The 20,433-nt window shown below is 39.6% G+C and overlaps 1 protein-coding gene across 2 annotated transcripts; it reads right to left on the reverse strand.

Annotated features, from left to right (window-relative positions):
• Positions 1 to 2,140: 2,140 nt before the first annotated feature.
• Positions 2,141 to 20,327, reverse strand: OPTN (optineurin). Of its 2 annotated transcripts, none has more exons than XM_085299224.1 (13): positions 20,081 to 20,327; positions 18,107 to 18,309; positions 15,262 to 15,417; positions 13,754 to 13,830; positions 11,500 to 11,631; positions 10,252 to 10,336; positions 8,423 to 8,538; positions 7,527 to 7,676; positions 6,259 to 6,352; positions 5,405 to 5,563; positions 4,587 to 4,717; positions 3,344 to 3,426; positions 2,141 to 3,105 (listed from the first exon to the last, which is right to left on the reverse strand). In XM_085299224.1, exons 1-13 carry the CDS (start codon positions 20,244 to 20,246, stop codon positions 2,984 to 2,986), a joined length of 1,674 nt encoding a protein of 557 aa, XP_085155350.1. In that variant the 5' UTR covers positions 20,247 to 20,327; the 3' UTR covers positions 2,141 to 2,983. The 2 variants fall into 2 exon arrangements, with proteins under 2 accessions (XP_085155350.1, XP_085155342.1); XM_085299216.1 differs by having other exon boundaries at positions 11,500 to 11,634.
• Between the last annotated feature and the right edge of the window lie 106 nt (positions 20,328 to 20,433).

A 20,433-nucleotide genomic window follows, 5' to 3' on the forward strand; every position in this document is an offset into this window, starting at 1 on the left:
ACAAGAATCTAGAGTCTACAATAGATCATTAAAATAACCATGACAACTGCCAAAATAAAAACTACTCTTTACTTCAACTACACAGAGGGAAAAAAACATTATTTTTCCTTTCTATTGGTAGCTGAGAATTCACTGACAACATGACATGAAAAATGTTTGTTTTCTCTCACTAAAATATACTGAAGAAATATTTTCTTTGSTCCAGGAAACTAAACAGATATTTTTCTTGTGTATATTTTAAGAATATTCATCTGCTTAGAGTAAAACTTAAGTGTTCATAGAATTGAGGCCTGGAAAATCATTTTTATTTCAGGCTTAAAGCAAAATATTGAGACATCGAACTTCCTAATTCTGCTACTGATCTGTTCAGTGTGCTTTCTCTTCTGTGATCCTCCTTTTGGATCTTCATCTACAGAACAGTTCTGAGAAGAGCTTATGTACTGAAGTAGGTTGACATGAGAGTGTCTTTTTAGGGTGAAGTTGAAGAGTTCATTTCATAGGCTGTTCTCTCTCACAGATTGTATCATCATTATAATGGTGGTCTGAATTGCAATGAAAAGCAGCATATTATCAGCTGTACATGACCTGATCTTTACCCCCATATTCCTTATGAATGGATGACACAGCTAATATGCTATGTCTTGGAGGGTGACCAYATGACTCCTTCACATACACAGCATTCAAGTGAGGGCATCAGATGTGGGAGGAAACAYGTTTTAACTTTGCTGGTTCAGTGTTTGTGGGGAAGACACTGTCCTTTTGTAGGTCAACAGCATTCATCTTTTCTAGTTTCTGTGGCAATGAGATACATGTTCTAACTGAATTGTGTTATGTGATTATCTGCATGGAAGTAGATGTTGTAGATGTTTACATCTGGTAAAGCCCTTAGCCCTGGGAAGGTTACAGTCAACACAGTCCTTCAGGGAGATTTTAAGTGACTATCTGCATAAAACACATTTCCGTCACCTTCCATTTCTACTCATCTCCCTTCTACATTAAGAAAATACAACTGCCTGAAATCCAGAATTACACTTTCCTGCTTGCTTGCTTTTAGCTTTTGACTAATTAGTCCCTCAAATAAGCACACCTAACTGCTGGAGTAAGGTGCTGGGAGCAGGGCTATTAGTCTGTTGTTAATTACTAAAAACATACAAAAATTAATTACAATGTTTTTCTTACAGTTTTCCATAAACCTCCTGTATACGTGCTTTATTTATACATGCAGTTTCTCTTGCATTTGATAGTCATGACATCCAAGTACTTCTACAGATACCACTGCCCATAAATGAGTCAGATACAGGCTTTCTAACTCTGGCTACCCAAAATCTCTTAAGACCAGTGCACCATTGTGTCAACAGTAAATAGTAAGTCAGGAAAGTTTCAGGCTTATAATTTGCACTTTGAAGTGGAAAGGTGAGCCAAGAAGTAATAAAGCGGTATTAAAAATAAAATACTCGACTTTCATATCCAGTTTGTGTGATTAACCCCCTCCCCACCCTTCACTTCCAAACAGCCTGCTCACAATTCTAAAAAGAGAAGTAGTAGATTGGGCAGAAACAAACATTGCTGGTTCCCCTCTGCGAGGCAGCACAGAACAAAAATGCACCAATTTAACTATTGGGCTGTAATGAGTTTAAAGGGTGTTGTTCTGGCATACTCACTTCCAGAGATCCAATTTTGAACAGCAGCAGGAGAATCTTTCCCTACCTCAAGGCTGGCAGATCAGATGAGAGTCATTTTGAGGGCTTCTTCCAACTAGGCAGTGCCAAAGCAACCACACTTTCTTTTCTTGAGCAGCAACCTGATGCCATAAGACACCATTTTGGCAGCTCAAAGGTTTTTTTGCATCTCTTTGGCTTCCCTTGTCTGCCAACTTCCAACAGTGCAAATGTTAGCTGTTTGTAAAAGGARCTAAACTCTTCATTTTCACGAATTCCAGAAATTTCCTTGAGTTGTTTCCTGCCTTTCTTGCTGATTCATATTTTGTTCATATTTTCCTCCTCTATGTAACAGCAAGTTAGAATACAAACATGAAGACATGAATAGAGCAAATACATTGCAATTCTTTCTACACTAGCTTTTGAGCCACAGGTATTTGCAATCCACTTTAAGCCTCTAAAGTATTCACAGGTAGAGATAATTTTATACTTGTAATAGATTTATTTTCAGACATTAAAGTCCATTATACTTCTCTTTTTAAATTAGGTTACATCCATCTCAGCCTTTTCTAGCATGATCCTGTACAGGTTCAAATTAATTTATTATAATAAAGAAGACTAAAGACCACACCCTAAAATGAACAGTTCTATAAAGTCAAGTGACTTGAGTACACCAGTAGCTACATATATCAGACCTAAATGATCTGTCTTAAACCTTGCTGACATCTGGCTAAAGCAAGAAGCTACACAGGCCACCAAAAATTTAAACATCAGATTAACATAGTCACAAGGGCAGCAATAAAACTGTCATCTGGAGAAAGAACAGGGTTCATTTCAATGAGTACAATGCTATCCCATTTTACTGAAAGCTTCTTGAACAGCATTTTTAATGATTTACCTTCCTGATTAATAGTATATGAAAGGTGATGTATGGGCTTCAGTACTTTAACTGATCAGTATCCCATTTCCCGTCTGATTTCAGTAATTCAACCCAGTACTGTAGGTCATCACTTGCATCTCAGTCATGAGAGCAGAGCACATCAGGGGAATATTACTCGAAGTTTTCACTGCAGCAGACACACTGAGAGTTCTTTAATGCATCCATTATGTTAGCCTATAAAAATTCTTATCCTAAAGCAGATTAAAACAAGACTAGTGAGTACAGGGCAGGATGGGAATCTTACGCTTTTCTCATTGAATTAATGAGAAAAATCCTAGAAAAACTCTGCACTAGAAGTAGAGCTGACTGTTATTCTAGCAGGAAAAAAATGTGTATTTGTTTGGCAGGTGAAATTCCAGTATATGAAGAATTGGAGGGCATCARCTCAATTAATGCAGTCCATAACATGAATCTGCAGCGTATCCAAATCAGGTAGAATTTCTTCACATTTGGGACATGAATATATTGAGACATTCCGCTGCTGTGACCAGTCTTGACTACCAGTTCCTGCAAGTAGAAAGGATAAAAGATTACCTGTTATTTTACTGGATTTTCACTCTTTTTGTGCAATGGCTGAAATAAGTCTGGCTTGCTCATAACTGCCAGAGAATCATGCTCCCTGCAACTACCCAGCTGCTAGGATAACCAAAGGGAAGTTGGGGATTTGCTTGCAGTCAAGCAAAGCTATTTTAAATTGAACACAACAGGGTCTGGCCCTTTGAGCTATGGAGTCTATTTACTGTACCTCTTTGGACAAGGTGAGGTGAATGTTCCCGATCTCTTGCTGCCCTGGCTCCATGGCGATTCTGCATCTCCACCAAAGAGTTTCTGAGGAGAATAAAGAAGTGAATGGGGTAGTTACTTAGAAGGACTCAGAAAAAAGACTRAGGAGAAGGTATCTTTCCTATTGTCTCCAGAAAAGGTAAGAGAATCAAAATAAATCAAATTTGTAAGCAGACTGTATCAACCAGCACAGTGTGTAGTCTGCAACTGCTGCACAGAAACAGGGTGGACAAATCAGGCTGCTGCCTGGTGAGATATGTAAGTGCCGGTGTCCTGCTCAAATCAGATCCAAACTGACACCGGCGGGATTCAGGCAGCTACGCACCTAGGGATCTGGGGCACAGTCTTCTGGAAAATGCAAAGGACTTGGGCAACTCAGAGCACATTGCAAATTTGATTCAAGTGAAAAGGCAAGTTACAGAGGAAAAAAGGTTCAGTGCATAGTTAACACAAAAAGTAAAGAATGAGTCTTCAAGTTCTGGACACCCTTCAGTTGCTCTAAGTACCCATGGCTTCCCCAGCATGGGTGGAGGACACATGGTTAATACTAGTTTTTTCCCTTTTACCATTAAAAGTGCTAAAAAGGTGAATACCCAGGATATCACAGAACTTAACTCTACATGTGCCCACATATCCCTGCCACCTAAAGACAGAAGCAGATACCTCTGGAACACATGCAGCAAGCTTAACTGTAGATTCACCACTAAAATTGAGGGCAGAACTCTTAAGAAATGCCTCAAATGAATTAGCAGGGAGAATTTAACAAGTATGAAACATCCAAAATGAAAAGGAATGGCTGCTAGGGCAACCAAGGACTAACACACCTTACAGATATTCTATCACAAAATTAAAATATAGAAGTCAGTCAACTCATTTTCTTCTCTTTTAAAATTCAAATTAACCAAGAAATATCTTGAAGATATTTTCAATATATAATTATATACTGTGTATATACATATATGTATATATATATATGTATATATATGTGTGTACGTGTATATACATATATACAGTGTGTGTGTGTGTGTGTGTGTGTGTGCATATATATAAAATATTATATATATAAAATTAATATATAATTCTAGATATAAAAAAATCTTGGAGCCTGTCTCTTTTTCTAGGGAGTTGCTAGCAGGAATTTACTGGTTAGCTCCAGGACATACAGACAGTTTCAAAGSAGCTCAGCTAAGCAGTGCATCTCTCACCGGCTGAGATCATCGAGGTTTCGCTGCTCTTTTAGCAGGTATGCTAGCTGGATGGCCAACTGTTCCTTCTCCTCATGGATCTTCTCTCTTGCTGCCCTCTCAGCATGGAAATCAGAACAATACACCTCCATCTAATGATAAAAATTAAATTGCTCTGAGAACTTGTAACTTAGATTGCACCATACCCATGTATTATATGCCCAAATAGCAAATCCATGTTATATCCTGCATCTGCTTAAAACACTCCAYGAGTATTTACAGGCTGCAGTGAAAGCAAGGACCTGCACTACATGCAAGGGGAAGAAGATTCAGCAGCTTCTGTGTTTAGACTTCAAGTGCTCTGGTCTGGGCCAGTGTTACTGCCCTCTAATGTACAGAGGAACAGTGAGAAGGTGACCTGACTTATGGCACAGACACTGGAAACAGGCCAAGATGCTAGTTCTGTCTTAAATGGTCCTTTTTAGGCCCTTTTTAGTTACTCCTTACACACTGCCTCAGGTCTGACTAAAATCCTTCCTAACAATGTATGTAGTGATTCCTAAGACATCGGTTTTAAATATCCAAATACATCAATTCCCCACTTATCTGTTGTGCCAGACTCCAGTATACACAGTTCCTCTCATGGAACTGTAGGATAYGGTGACACAGGTTCTGCATGGATTTGCAAGGCAGACTGCATAAGGGAATTATGTCCTGGACTTCAGCAAACGGATATAAAATATAAAACAGATATACAGCGRGTTAGCTGGTAGATAGCTCTTTCTAGTTTCTGAATAGTGGTCAAGGGCACCAYCCTATTGCTGATGTAGAGCTCATACCTGAGCACGGAGCACAGCCATGGTTTCAAGGTCCTCCTCCTGCTTCGCAATTATCTGCTTCATTTCATCCATTTTGAGCTGTTTTGCAGCGAGGGCTTGTTCTGCCAGTTCCACCTTTGCAGTAAGTTCTTCCAGCTCAGCTTTATCTACTCGGTCCAGCTGCAAGGAAGAACTGTAATTATGAGACAATCTCAAAATATCACATTTCCTGAAGTAGAACAGTTTGCTACTTAGTCCTCCTACGCTTGGGAAAGCTATTGGCTCCCTGATCATCAAAGGAACTGATACTAAAACAGCAGTGGTGATTGATATTAAAATATATTAGATTCGTTTTGAGCTTTTAAACTACAGTATATCAAGCCAAAACAGAACTCCCTAATAGACACTGAAAAGGATGTTTTCCCACTTTCCAGAATTATACAGGAGAATCTGGAACTTAGATGGAGCCACAGTTACAAATAGGACTTCATTGTGGTAGGCATTCTATAATTTTAAGATCACACAAATATTTAGAGGTCTACCTTCCCAAGTCTACAAATTATGATACAGATACCCATATGCTTTTGTATGTCACTGCTCTCTATGGGCTGGACTCCAAATTGCACCGTATATTAGATTCTATTTAGAAAAAAGCATGGARGTGCTAATGTGTAGATAAAGTTTTCAATAATTGACAGCACAGGATCTGTGTTTTTCAGAGCAAAGCTGAAATGGCAATGCTGATCTCTTTTTCAGAGCATACTGTGTTGCATGCTATGTTAGGTAGAAGAGATGACAATTATGTCATGCTTGAATTTGTTCCTAGATACATTATCCCATCCCTTCCCCAAGATTTCTTCTTGTGGTGAGTTTACCTCTTTGAGTTTCATTTCATCAATTGTTGTCATTGCCTCAGTGAGTTCAGAAAGGAGTTTGTTGTAGGCATCCTGCAAGCTACTAAATTTTGCCCTGTTTTTGAAGAGAAAAGAGGTGAAAGTTTGAAATGCTTCAAAATTTTTGAAAGATTGTGCTYCTTTTAACATCTTCCATTTTACAAAACTATCCTGCTTGTTCTAGTGAAGATTTCTTTCCTTCCTTCCTAAAATCTCAGTTTCCTTAGGGTTTAAGAGTTAGAATTGTATCCAGAAATCTAAATAAACTATTAGACTTTAGAGATAAACAACTTGTGTTCTTACGAATKAATCTGCCTCTCTGATAAGAAGAAAATTGTGCTCCATCTCTCACAATCTCTTTCCAAGGAATCATGTGCTGCTCTATCCATGGACTGAGTCCAAACAAACGTTCCTACTGATTTCCTGCGTGTAAGATTAAAGAATCCCTCACCCAGTATTTTTATACTAAGCTTAAAAATTCTGTCCAAATTTTACAAAGACATCCAAGTCTTGACTTAGAGACCTCAAATGAAGGAGAATTCACCATGAAAGGAACCAGATATAGACTCCAAAGACACTGAGCATCTTATCAAGCAGCCAAAAAAACCAGGCCCTTCAAACAGTTCAGTTCAGCCTCTTGCTACAGCTTAGACTGACATTTTCACAGTCATTACCTGGACTGCACAAGAAGGGGAGAGAGTACAGCACTATAGCAAACAGCCATCTCTTTATCTCAGTTTTACCCTGTGCTTCTCTCTCCTAACTGCAAGCATAGTCTAGGGGCTGTAAGCCTCCTCGTTATTGTCACTCCCACATTACTGTCACCACCTGACTTGTCCTTACCACGCCAACCTGTGGACACATTTACCCCTGGCAAGTCAATGGGATAGCTGTTGTCACTTTTCAGCTCCCTCTACTTGTATGTTTGACTCCAAACACTTCTACCTCTGCCTTAGACTTTATGACAAAACGAAATACAAGTCAGAGCTTAGAGCTCAGATCTCCCTAAGTGGGGGGTTCACTGGACAAAAGGACTCAGTTTGGATCTAATGTGGAGACTCCAGATGCAAAACATCATGGATGTTGAGGTAAATGCAGGTTTCTAGTTCAGACTCTACAAACAAACATGGTTTCATCAGAGGGTGCAGAACACAAAACTTGTATTTCAAACTCAGGAATCCTTTGGCCAGGATTCCTTCGATTTCTTACTGACAACAGGTATCTCTCTGAAGTACAAAACCAAGTCATACTTTTCTTCCTGTGTCTTGGCTTGTTCCAGCTTGACCTCTGCCTGCATGCTCTCCACCTGAAGTTCAAGCTTCTTGGTAGTGTATATTAGCTGCTGCTTCTCATCCAATTCTGATGCAGCAACAGAGCTTTTCTTTTCAAGTACTTGGCACCTGACAGAACAAGGAAAAAAGATGGTTGACTTCTCGTGTTCAACTTTTCTTGATGGAGTTGGCATAGTAGGCAAAATGAATCTGTGTGGTTCATTTTAAAGGCTTATTTTGATGAATAACAAGAAAASACAAAACTAAGTCTGTACTTAGTTACAGAACTTAGAATACAAAGCTGCTGACCTCTATACACTTTTTTTTCTTATGATTATAAATCTCAAGCAACTAGAATTGGACAGAAAACTAAGCAACTAAAGTATGACTCTTGTATCCATTTTTTATAACCTACATAATTAATTTTCAAAAACACTGAGAGAGTTCATATTGAAAGGATCATAACTAGGTTCCTTAGCCGCTTCTCCTAAGATTAAAACATGGACTGATTATGTGAAGATGAAAACAATAAAGATTTGCCTTTACATCAGTAAGATTAAAACATGGACTGATTATGTGAAGAGGAAAACAATAAAGATTTGCCTTTACATCAGTAAGGGTTAAAACATAATATTCAAATTAAAGGCTTTGGGATTCTTTTTCTAGAACTAGGATTGCAGCTCAGATTTTGTCAGGATTACTTGACTTCTGCACTTGCTTTTCTACATACAAAGGAAGAACAATCTTTTACAGCACTTCTATGAAACTGATATTTAAGTTGATATTTGTAGAGATTGTGAGTTTCCCAGGATGGGAATTGTCATACAAATGTATACCGGGTGTAATAGCAGAACTTTTGTTTTTCTGAACCTTACTTTTCTTGAAGCTTCTTCTGAATCAATTCTGCTTCTTTTAACTTCTCATGGGCCTCCTGAAGTTCTTTAAACAGAGCACACACTTGCAAATTCAGGGTTTCTACTTCACTGCCAACCTTATAGAGAAAAAATTAGAAAAAGTGAAGACAATTATATATGGACAATTCAAGATAGGAAAGTTGCAGGTTATCTAAGAGATCTAACCACAGGAGGTATTGTTCTTCCTCTAGAGAAGACGGCACGAGTCGCTCTGCACCATTACACTTTATGCTCAATAGTAAGACCTCTTCTGCAATGCTTCGCAATAACAGTTTACCCCTAAATATGGTAGAATGTCATTTTGACTTAACACTWTCATGAAATCTGAGTGACTCAAAGACATCAGTATCACTGACCTTCTAGTGTTGGCTAGAATATAACTTATCCGGATGGGAAACACACCTGCATTTTCTTTCTTAAGTTTAAAACATATACGGACATTTACTGCCACTCCTCTGAAACAACCCCAAAGATAACTCCATTACTACTCATTCATGAATCAACTTTGCAAAACAAGAAGAAAATGATTTCTAGTAAAATTGTAATCAGCTTTATTGTGAGTCTCTCGCCCTCTCATTTCAGCTTTAAATCACAGGAAGAGCATTAGACAAAATACCCAATTAGTTAAATTTTCTGTTGTCTGCCATCAATGCCTGAGGTGTTTGCAGTCTTCAGGGTGATTCACTTCTGATGGTGTTCACAAAACCAGGACCATTTCTTACCTGATATGGGCAAGATATTGAACCATTTATCTTCTGTATTGACCTTGTTTAAATCAATAATCACTTACATCAYAGTGTATTCACATCTATCTGCTTGTTCAGTTGAAAGAACCTAAAGACAGGTAAAAAGCAGGAGGAGGAAAGAAACAGCAGCTATGTTTTCCTCCAACCTAAAACATGAAGGACACCCCAGAGTCCTAATCCTTAAAATGTATCCATATATTTTAGAAGAAGTGAAACCTTGRACTCTTGCTGGTCTGTAGACTCCGGAGGTACATCCTGGAGCTTTCCTAAAGAAAGACTTGAATCTCATAATCCCGCTAGCATCAGTTTTATTGTCCTTAGTACTACAGTTTTCATTGATAATGTCTGATCTTCTCATACACATGAAAAGTCTCCAGCCCATTACACTCAGCTTGGGAATGAGTTGGGGTGCTGTGGCTAAGAGGACACATAATGTAGGCAAAAAAATTACTCTGAATCTGAAGCTGTATCCCATCCCCAGCATCCATTCAAAGTCTGTACTGAGAAAAAAAAAAGGACTAAGTTTGCCTGCAACTGCATCTCAGTCCAAGATAGTTATGCTCTATCATTATAAAAATGATCTCACCAACACTATGTAAAAGAAAAAAAAAAAGAAAAAAAAAAGACCAGGTGCCATATGAGCTCTATATCTAAAGTCTATTTTACAGTTTGCTGCCAGTGGATTTTGACCTAAAAGATGACCTAGCCTGCAGTGAGAAAATTCACTCAGTTCAGAACGCTCTGTGGACCTGGAAATGACTAAATCCTTTTCTGTTTAGTGGGCACAGTCACAGCAAAGAAGCATACCTGGAATTATACTGTGTTTCCCCAATTCTTGGCTATCAACCTTACCTCTTTTTGGTGGCTGTAATTTTGAACCACCTCTAAGATCTGGACTGGAAAGTTCAAAATTCACTTCCAGGCCCCGTGTGGGGTATTTGTCCCTTGCTCCCGGTGTACAAGTGGAAGTCTAGACCCTGAGGTTATTGTCCTCAACAGACAAGCTATGTTTTCACATCTTGGCCCAGGAGGACAAGTACTTACGGTCTCTGAACTGTCCTCTTTCTCCTTCTCAGTTTGAGTCCCACTCTCCAGAMAGTTGCCTTCTTCCTTCTTCAGCTTTGACAGTCTAGAAATGGAAAGGATTTCAATCAGTGATGGATTTGGCTTATATATGAGTGAGACTATTATTATTCAAGGATTTCATACAAGTGATGTACTCTCATTCTAACATCATAGCCGTGAAAAAGAGGCAGAACTGAAAGTACAAACCTGCAGGAAAACCTTTGTGAGCCATGGGGCTCCTGAAGAACACTGAGCAACAAGCACGTGAATTTAATTAAAACAGATGTACAAGTCTGTGGTAGCAGTGAAGGAGGACAGTGACACTCAACTACAGTGATTTCACCCACAGTGGTCAATCTTTGATACAGTCCAAAACTGCTTACCCTCTGGAAATGGGTCAGTCTGTTCACTGAACCTATAATTAATATTACCTCTATTTTCCTTAGATATTTTCAAAGGCTGAGATTTCTAAGGATCGTCTGGCTATGGCTCATTACCTCTTCTAGGAAGACCACGTAGAAGCAATTACTGTGAGACCGGCCTTTTACAGCAGATGATGTTATTCAGAAAGTCTTACATTGTCTCTGCAAACTGGGGATCTGGGGACAGCTACTGCTTAGGCAATTTCCAGACCTGAACAGTCATGCTGATTTACACCAATATAACTGAGCTGAGACACAGACCTTCATGCAAATCTTAGTGGAAAAACAAKCTCTTTGATAAGTTTGAAATTAATTTTATTTTAGACATTTCTGAGGAGCTTTTCCAAGTGCCTCACAGAATCACTAAATTTAGCCTGCCAGTGTCACAAAGACGACTGTAATCCCTGTTGTAGGGAGTGATTTGCTTAAAGCCCCCCACACATAGGTGATTCATACAAGAGCAAATAATTATCRAGTACAAATGGAAACAACATCCTCAAGTAGTCAGCATATCATTCTGGCTTCATTCGGAGAAGGTTCAAACCCAAGAAAAAACATGTAATTTGTCCTGATCTGTACAGCTAGCAGGAAGTAATAAGACGATATGGAGACTCTCTTGCCAACAGAAGAGAACCCATTATTTATCAGGATTATGATAAAAAGAAGTTATTACTAATGAGTGCACAGGAAATTCCCCATACAGATCACACTGATATTTCAGCTTGTCTCTAACCAGTCAGACTTGGTAACTGCAGCAGCCTTGAAAGAAAGCAGCTCAAATTGTTACAGTGCATCTATTTCATACCTCTCCTTGTGATTCTGCAGCTCCTTCTCAAGGTTTTCTCTCTTCTGAGTTTCATTTCGAAGGCTGCAGAGCAGCTGGCTCACAGTTAGCTCCTCAGACTCTAAATTCTTTGCTTCATCTGCAGGTTTGCTCCTGCTTCAAACCAAACCAGCTGTAAGTAACAAGAGCTATGACTTTACTGCAACATCCCCTTACTCCTAATGCCAGGACCCAGTCTGAGAGGCCACAGATTCACACAGTGCTGAAAATCAACAGTCTGAGCAAACAGGTCATTCTCAAGAACCAGGGCCTGCAAGTAGGCTGCTAGCCACAGTCCTCAAAAAGCCACCATGTGCACAAATGCAGGCCTTGCTTTGCACAATGCTCAGAGAGTCTTTTCCATCAAGCTGGGGAAACAATTTTATATTTAAGCAAGGAAAAACACTAAACTCAGTGCATTTATTCTGACCTACTTTGCATCCCCTTCTTCAAAGTGTTGCTCTCTGTTCCCAGAATAACTTCTTTCCAACGAAACGTACAAGATTTCTTATCTCTGTCTCACTCCTTTCCAGGAAAAGGAGGCAAGTTCCATGAAGAATGAGCATTGAAAATTGCTTTCTTTTTCAGACAAAATCTATTCAATATTTCACCTCCATCATATTCCAAAGCTCTTTTGCTAATGTAGAAATGATCCAAAACAAATACAAAGCCCCCCTGAAGAACAAGAAAAATAGAATACTGTATTTCTTTCCCACCCGTGTTTATGTCCACCCAGACAGAAAGTCAAAATCCTCTAATTATATGTGAGGTATAGGTGCATACACTGTGCATTTCAGAAGCTCAGCTGGAAAGCAGCATGTGTTTAAAACTTCATTTCTGTAGTTCAGAACACAAAGTAACCTATAGTACTGTATGTGTTACTTAGAGCTAGAAATCTTTGCTGAGCAAAATTCAATACTAAAGACAGTGTTCAGCCAGGATATTTTAAGTAAATACCTTTATCAGGGGATTTTTACTGCATGCTTCTACTCTTACAGAAATAAAACTGTCCTAAGGGAATCATGTTTCTCTGAACCTGTTAACAGCACCAGTCTAAAGTTTCAATGCCAGACAAAGACACGTGGTGACATACGAAATGTTGTATGAGGCATATCTACCTCCTGTTATTGTAGATATGGCATAGATACTCATCAGAAGGGAAGCAAGTCTTACAGAGAATGTCTTCTCATAATCAGAATGTTCTCACAATCCACTGCACATGACARTCTGAATGCTTGCAGCCTGCTCTGTGGTCACACTGTCACTGTGTCTCTCTCAACTATAATTGTTTACTTGCAACTTCTTAACTGAATTGTAACTTAACTGTATACCAAGGGACAAGATTTCTGTGTTTTATACTGGAACGCTGCTCTCTCTTGCAGTTCTCCGATAGGGGTTCAAGAAAAACCCTTTACTACTGCACAGCTTTCCAGCCTGCTGTCTCATTAGCAGTATCTATCTACCTACCTCCTTTCCAAAAGCAAAGGCCACAAAGTAAATAAGAGAGTTCAGCCATAACCACCTAGCTGTTAAAATGGGCACTATCCAAAATGGAAACTTTAATAGTATCAGCTGTCTATGTCCATGAAGGTAAAGGTTCAGCTAAGGGCGAGAAAGTCCCTTAGGGCGAGAAAGTCCCTTATGCCCTGGAGCTGACGTAAAGATCAAAATTTGAGAGGTACCTTAAACAGATCACTGGTATTTTAAGCCTGGTAGTTTGAAAAATAGGATTATGTGATTGCGCTGTATGTCTACCCCACCATAATACACCTCCCACCAACTACATAGAAATAGGACAGATGGAGTTCAGGTTTGAAAGACAAGACCCCAAATTCTTACAAACATCTTGATAATTGGGTAGAGAACAGATATTCTAGTTGAGTCCTCAGTGACTAGAAAGGAGGGAGTATTCAGCCTTCCTCTTTTCTGTTTGGCCTCCGTTGAAAGCTTGAGAACTCAGACAGTTGGCAAGTCAGTGTTTACTTAAGTACCTTCCCAACTGGTCAGAGTATTTACTCTCTCCTGTCAGCTGGTATGCCAAATGAAAACAGGAAAGAGAAATGCTTGAGAGCTGAAGGTCTTCCTGACATGGTAGTATGGTAGAAATACTGCAATAGAAGGGTGCAAGGTCATAGAAAAGACAGGATTTACTAGCTCATTCCTCATAGGAAAAATCTGTCCTCACTAAGAGCAAAACATGTTACAGAAAATATGAATCACACAAGAACATACATACATGTAGATAGCAGCATTACTGGTCATTTCACCACTGTTATCTTGATTTTCTTTTGCAGCTCTATTTATTTCTCCTTCCTAGGAAAGAAAAAACACTATTAGCTTGGTATTTGAACCAAGCAGGACATACAGTTTTATTTACTTCAGTTAAGGAACCAAGGAAAACAGGCAAAATTACTATAATGGAAATTAAAATAATTTAAACACAAAATTTCTACAGATCAGTTTCACATTTGTAAATTCTGAAATATTTCACATGCCTTGCCTGGTATCTTTCCAGGACCAATCAGACAAGAGGAACATCACAGAGATTTGGCCTTCTTTCATCCACACCTTACATGGCCACTCACCCCAAAGATGATGGGGCATCAAGGAGTAATAGCCAACATCACTGCAGATGACTGAATATAAGCCTAAAACCCACTCTTTTGCCTCCCAAAGAGAACCTCTCCTCTTTACTAGTATAAAACTCAGTGCCTTCTCTCTGATCTTTGTAGCTCAAAGGAGAATCTTTATAGAAAAAAATAAGGACACATTCTTAAAGCTTTCCTGCAGCCTGAAGTTTTCTTTGATAACTCCAAGACCTTCACAAATGTGTTGTAATTAAACTACTTTAATCTCTCATTAAATCTGTCCTTTCCAGAGAGGGATCCACTTTTATGGAGAGAGCAGAGACCCACATTTTCACTTTTCACATTTTGCCCGTGAAAATTTCTCAGATACAAGAACAGTAAAAAAAGTAGATTTCTGTGCACAGAAATCTAGATGTAGATCATCATGTAGATGGCATACTCTACAACTCCGCAATAAAATAGTCTGGACTTAGTTTTGCTTGACCGTATCTTTACATTTCTGCCAGAAGAAAAGCAAGCCCCATTCCTAAAAGAAACTACAGTGTTACCCCTTAATAAAATATAGTACCAATATTTTCAGGAACTCCAAATAAGATAAGACTTCTAATGGTAAAAGATACATACATTTTCAATTAGTCAGAAGTCACTTGCTGGACTAAGACATTTTTTCCAGAGAATCTTTTCAGCACAGGAGAGGCTACCTGTGAAACTCATTTACTTTTGGCTGGAAAGTAGAAGGAGAAAAGAAGATACCCAAGTCCTTTACCACTACATCACATAACAATCATGTGCTCCATGTCAGGTGATGTGAGAGGCCATGCAACCCTTCTCCCAAATGCAGCAGGCCTGTATCTTGTACTACTGCTGTTGCTGGTAGAGTTTCTTAATCCCTCTCGAAGAGGCATAACAGTTTTCATTACTTTGAGAGTGGATTTACCTTTCTACTAAAGGAAGACAGCATACTAAATACTTCAAAATTTGTAAAAATGTCATCAAGTAAATAGCTACAYCTTCACCGCATTTACTCTCAGACCTGACTTTCTCATTAGCTAGCCTAGTACATAAAGAAAATTGAGCTGCCAAAAACAGGAGGACCAAGCTGTAATCAAAGTTTCCAATTGCTGCTCACTACATTCTTTTTATTCCCCACACTTACATTCATCCCAATCTCCACAAAGGAGTCCTCTGCTGAGTTGTTCAGCTTGACCTGCAGTTCCGAAATGATGGCAAGCAGATCTGCTTTCTCAGCCTGGAGCCGCTGCACCTGGGATTTCAGCTGCTTCACTTCCTTTCCAGGAGTCAGGCAACCCTCCTGGACAAACGAAACTCTGCATTAGCCAATAAAAAGGAGACATCAGCCAAGGAGCAGAGGCTGACGTAAAACAATGATGTCCCACACTGCTTCTTCTCTTGAAGTTCTCCTGGAAAAATCATAGAATTGGTAAGGTCAGAAGGGACCTCTGGAGATCATCTAGTCCAACCCTCAAGCAAGTGGCCCATACAGGGATCGAACCCGTGACCTTGGCATTATTAGCACCACGCTCTAACCGAGCTAAATCTAACCCCTCAGAAATATAGTACAGACCCCTGAACTATGCTTTGGTTCACTGGATAGCAAGCAGTCTAAACTGTGAAACCAAGTTATCAAACAATRAGGATCATGCTTCTGTGAAAGATGAGCCTGGTTCTCTGAACATACAGATAATAAGGATATAAATCTTTGCCTGAATCTATGCCTCTCATCACCATAAAGTGTTCTAGGCTATCCCACACTTTCTCCTTTGGTCCAGATTTTTTTGTGCCCTCCTCCTGACTCCCCACTCCCAAATCCTTATTCCTCTTTCCCTAAATCCACCTAAGATTCTAGGTCCAAAAAAATGAGCAGGGAGACTTTCCACATGCCTCACCTTCAGCCTTTCCTGCACTCTGTCTCCGCAAAGATATCTCTCCTTATATCTTTGACCTTCTTCCTCCCTTCCACAAAGTCTCTCTCCCTCAGAGCTTCTCCCCAAACTTAGTATCCCCTTCCAATCAGGACTCTCTAATTCACTTCTGCCTCTTCCCTTTCCATAGGATCCTCAAATCCCTAACTTTAGCCTTTACATAACTTATTTTTTGTCTCCTTTATATGTCTCTTCCCATTATGAATCTTTCCCTGTGAATTGTTTCTTCCTCATTTTGTAACCTCTGCCTTCCAACTCCTGCCAATACCCACACCATCAGTGTAAATTCTGGACAATTACCAGAGCCTAAACTACATTGTAATCTATCATCCATGACAAATCTCCAAACCGTTGCTATGCTGGCAGTGTCTCTCATCCCATAATACTCTCCTATCCACTTAACTTGCTGCTGAAGACTTGCAGGCTATAAGAGTATGTAACAGGAGTCAGCTCCAGTGAAGATGAGAGCTTTACAGCAATCTCTGCTCACAGAACTATGCTTTTCGGAGAAACCCTCCTGTAAAGTGCTGGTTTATCACTAAGGGAAGCAACACAATACACCTATGGTTTGTCTTGAGTGAAACAGAGCCATCACTAAATGGTAACAATGGACTTTAATCTATCTCAGCTGATAGTAAAACACAAAGTGAAAAAATAGACTAATTTTAAATTAGTCTCTTATTGTTAGAGAACACTTTCACATTCTCTTTCTTTAAAAAAAATAATAAAAGAATTAAACTAGAACAGAAGCATTCACAGGAAAAGCAATTTTGGCTTAAATGACACTGTCATCTTCAAAATCATGAAGAGAAATAAAAGACCCTCTAAGCTATAGTTGTGACTGACTGATAAAACTGCAAAGAATCCCTCAAGAACCAAGACTTACTCTTTCAAGCTCTTGGAGGTGGGACAATTGAGAGAGGCTTATTTTTACTTAGCTGGATGTTGGATTACTCCAGCAAGTTGGATCACTCAACCAACAACAAATGCTTCAAGGATCCAAAGTACCAAACGTTCTAAAACAGGCAAAGGCAGAATGATACTCCTGCTTCCCTTTAGTATCTTTTCCTGATTTATGACAATCTCAGTTTGCGTCAAAATCTGGAACGTGACTTTCGGTCTGTTTTCGTAACCAAGCAGTACTTACACAACCACACGATCTGTGGGCATCTTTCGTTCCCTTATAACTTCTGAACTTACTGGCCAATTTCAACTTAAACAAACTATGGAGTTCCTTAACACAGGCAGTCAGGAGAGAGGGGAGGATCTATCAGCAACTGTTGAGAAGGCTAATACACTCATCCTTTATTGGGCAGCAGAGAATCCACAGGGGCCTGCAGGTACTGGATACCAATATTCATCAGTCTGGCTCTGCATGAAATCTCTTGTTAAGCAACTCTTCACATGGTTATCTGGGGCACAAAGCAGGTTTTGTTTTAACAGGCTTTGTTTGTAGATGTTTACTGTACTATATGCAAATTGATGTTCCCTGACTACTAGCCAGTCACCTGCAAAGTAAGAAATGACTTGTTACAGGGCCACAGGTAGGACAGAAAGAGATAGCAYAGTCAGACTCAAATGGAGTAACTAAAGAACAAATCTAATCTGGCCTCAGTAAAAGAGCTTTCACAAGCAGACAAATGCAATTAAAAGAAAGGGCCAATCATCTTTGTGCTTACATTTCACCTTTTCCTTGGAATGCTGGAAACTCAAATACAAAAGCAATTAAAATTAGCATGCCAGATAGTGAATCTAGTAAGAGAAAGAAGGGATGAAGTCAAGAAACACCCAGCAGCAGGTAAGACAAAAATTAAAAGTTGACAGGCAATTTACATGTATTTCTGTGCTATTTAACTCAGGTACGGCCCAATTTTCTGTTACTGCAGTCTGAGAAGACTAACTTCATAAAATAACTCAGGCCAAAAATTTATTGTTAGAGCCTAAGGATAAAAATGGAGCATGTGAACAAAACTCCAAACCTCCCAGTGTGATGAATGGATATGAATGCTCCAGACTTCCAGTTTAAAAGTCTGTCAATCCAAACAAGTCTTTATTTACCATTTCAGGTCCTYCTTCTCTTTCTTTTAAGGTCTGCAGTTGTTTCTGTAGCTCTTCATTTTCAATGCATTTGGCTACCAAGCACTGCTTAGCTTCTTTAAATTTCGACTCGTAAAATTCACGTTCTTCTTTCTGCTTCTCTCGCCAGATAGAAAGCTCCTCGTATCGGTCCTTCATAGCTTGGTTATGTAACTTCATGGCTTCTAAACGGTAGCCAGAGACAAGACATTGATTCACATTAACACTCTGCCAATGAAACAGCAGATTTCCTCAACACTGGGCTCAGCATTCTTCAGTATCTAATAGATTAGCAATAATCAGGYAAAAAACAGGGACCTCCTTCTTGTCTGTCTTGAACAGTGAACCAAAACTAAATTTATTGTAGTTCCCTAACACTATAATAAATAGCATTAAATCCATTGCTGAAATCACATACCTACTCACTCTCATTCTGTGACTTACTGCTAAGCCAAGAGGTATAGGGCTTCTTATCTTGCTGCATGCATTATTTACAAGATCAACCCAAATGAAACTAGTGAACTTTGGAGTGCAGTTATTCTTACTGTGGAAGTGTGAGGTTCAGTAGGGAAAATGTACATTCTAGGCTGGTAAATTATTGCATTAAAAATGATGCAATCAAATTGAAAGTCTCAGTTATGTCTAAAAACGTTCTTCTTGAGACTTGACTGCAAGCATTGAAAAAAATACAATCAGTTATTTTCAGCAGAGTCAGTTCCCCCTGGCAGGAAAGCATRTGTATGTGTCAGCCTGCTACAGAATGCTTATGAGATTTTTACAGAGAGTCAATTAAAACATTTCTGACTTGCTTCTTAGAGCAACAAACTCAAATCCAGTAGCTTGAAAATCTTTTATACATTTTATTTTCAATAACTTCTGTTATATCCTGATGTCATATTATATACAGCCAATAAGAGCTTCAAGAAGCAATCAGATGATGTAAATGAATGTTAGCATGGATAATCATTCTGCAAGGTATAAGACTGAGCAGCTGAAAATACGGTCCTGAAACATGATCTTACAGGATATAGGACCTTTCAGCAGAATTCCAGAGGTACCTGTAGAGGCTACTTTCCAGCAGCAGAGAACTTGGAGCAGGTCTACAAAGGATTCAGATGGAATTTAGATAYCACAATTTAAAATCATAACACAGAGAAAATAGGCAAATTCATGCTCTGTTGCCATACAAACATTGAGGTACCATCATCTCTTATTCTTAAATTCCTCAAATCCTTTGGGTTTTACTCTATCCATTTTCAGAAAATAATATGTATATCCTATACCTAAAGTCCTGGGATCCAGAAACAAAGTTCTCTCACTTGAAAGGCATGACTCAATAGGCATTTTCAGGGAAACCTGCTATTGCTTTCTACCAGCTAGACCCAGTCATGGCTGACACTTGTTTTAAAAGTATAGAAGGTGCCACCACATCTGCACTTTCTTAGTGATTACCACACACAATGCTGGATGGCCTGCTCAAATTCCCCTCTGCCTGAGAGGATTCAGCTCCTTTCAGAGAGCATCCTAACCCAAGCTGTTCCAGACATGGTGCAGCACCACCCTTCCTTATGCAGCTAGAGCAAAATATTTGGTCAATCTGTAATGGAACTGCCCAGCAGTCCTAAAACACAGACCACAAAAGCTTTTAAAGGTGGCCGAGTAAAGACAGCTCTTTATCTCACAAAACACGTTTTTCACCTCACTTCCTAAAATGTAAAGCGCTATACTAATTATGTCTGTAATTCCCAATTCCCAAATAATTCACCCATAAGTTGGGCTGTTCTCCCCCTATTCTTCCACACGAATGCAATCTGATGTGTCAAACCACACCACCCTTGCCACTTGCAGAGTTGCCTAGATGCTTCCCAGGTATAAAACGCTATCCAGCAGGGGCGAACATGCACAGAAGAGAGCTGGGCCTTTTGCATTTCAAGGCTGGCTCGCCTTCGTGTTCACCTTTTAACTCATTATTCTCGGTGATGAGCTCTTTCATCTGTTGCACCATCTCTTCCGGMGTGTAGGTGCCGAGGCCGGGGCCAGCCGGGCTGCCCATGCCGTTTTCCGCCTTCCCCCCGGGATGCTCTCCATTTTCAGCAGGACGGCTTCGCACCTTGCTGGACATCCCTCAGGTGGCTGCAAAAAGGTTGGAGAAGAGAAGGATCTAGATGTCTTGCCAGAGGGCTGCTGGAAGGAAAAAAAGAAAAAAGAAAATAAAATCATACTTTCATTTTACGCAGAGCAGCAAGCTGTGCCTCTCGTTGTGGTGCGGAGCTACCACCCGCCAGCCCCCGCTCCGCGGCTCCGAACCC

The sequence above is a fragment of the Rhea americana genome, unplaced genomic scaffold (genome assembly GCF_003343005.1).
Source record: "Rhea americana isolate MKP2758 unplaced genomic scaffold, rheAme1 scaffold_1, whole genome shotgun sequence".
Classification (NCBI taxonomy): Eukaryota; Metazoa; Chordata; class Aves; order Rheiformes; family Rheidae; genus Rhea; species Rhea americana.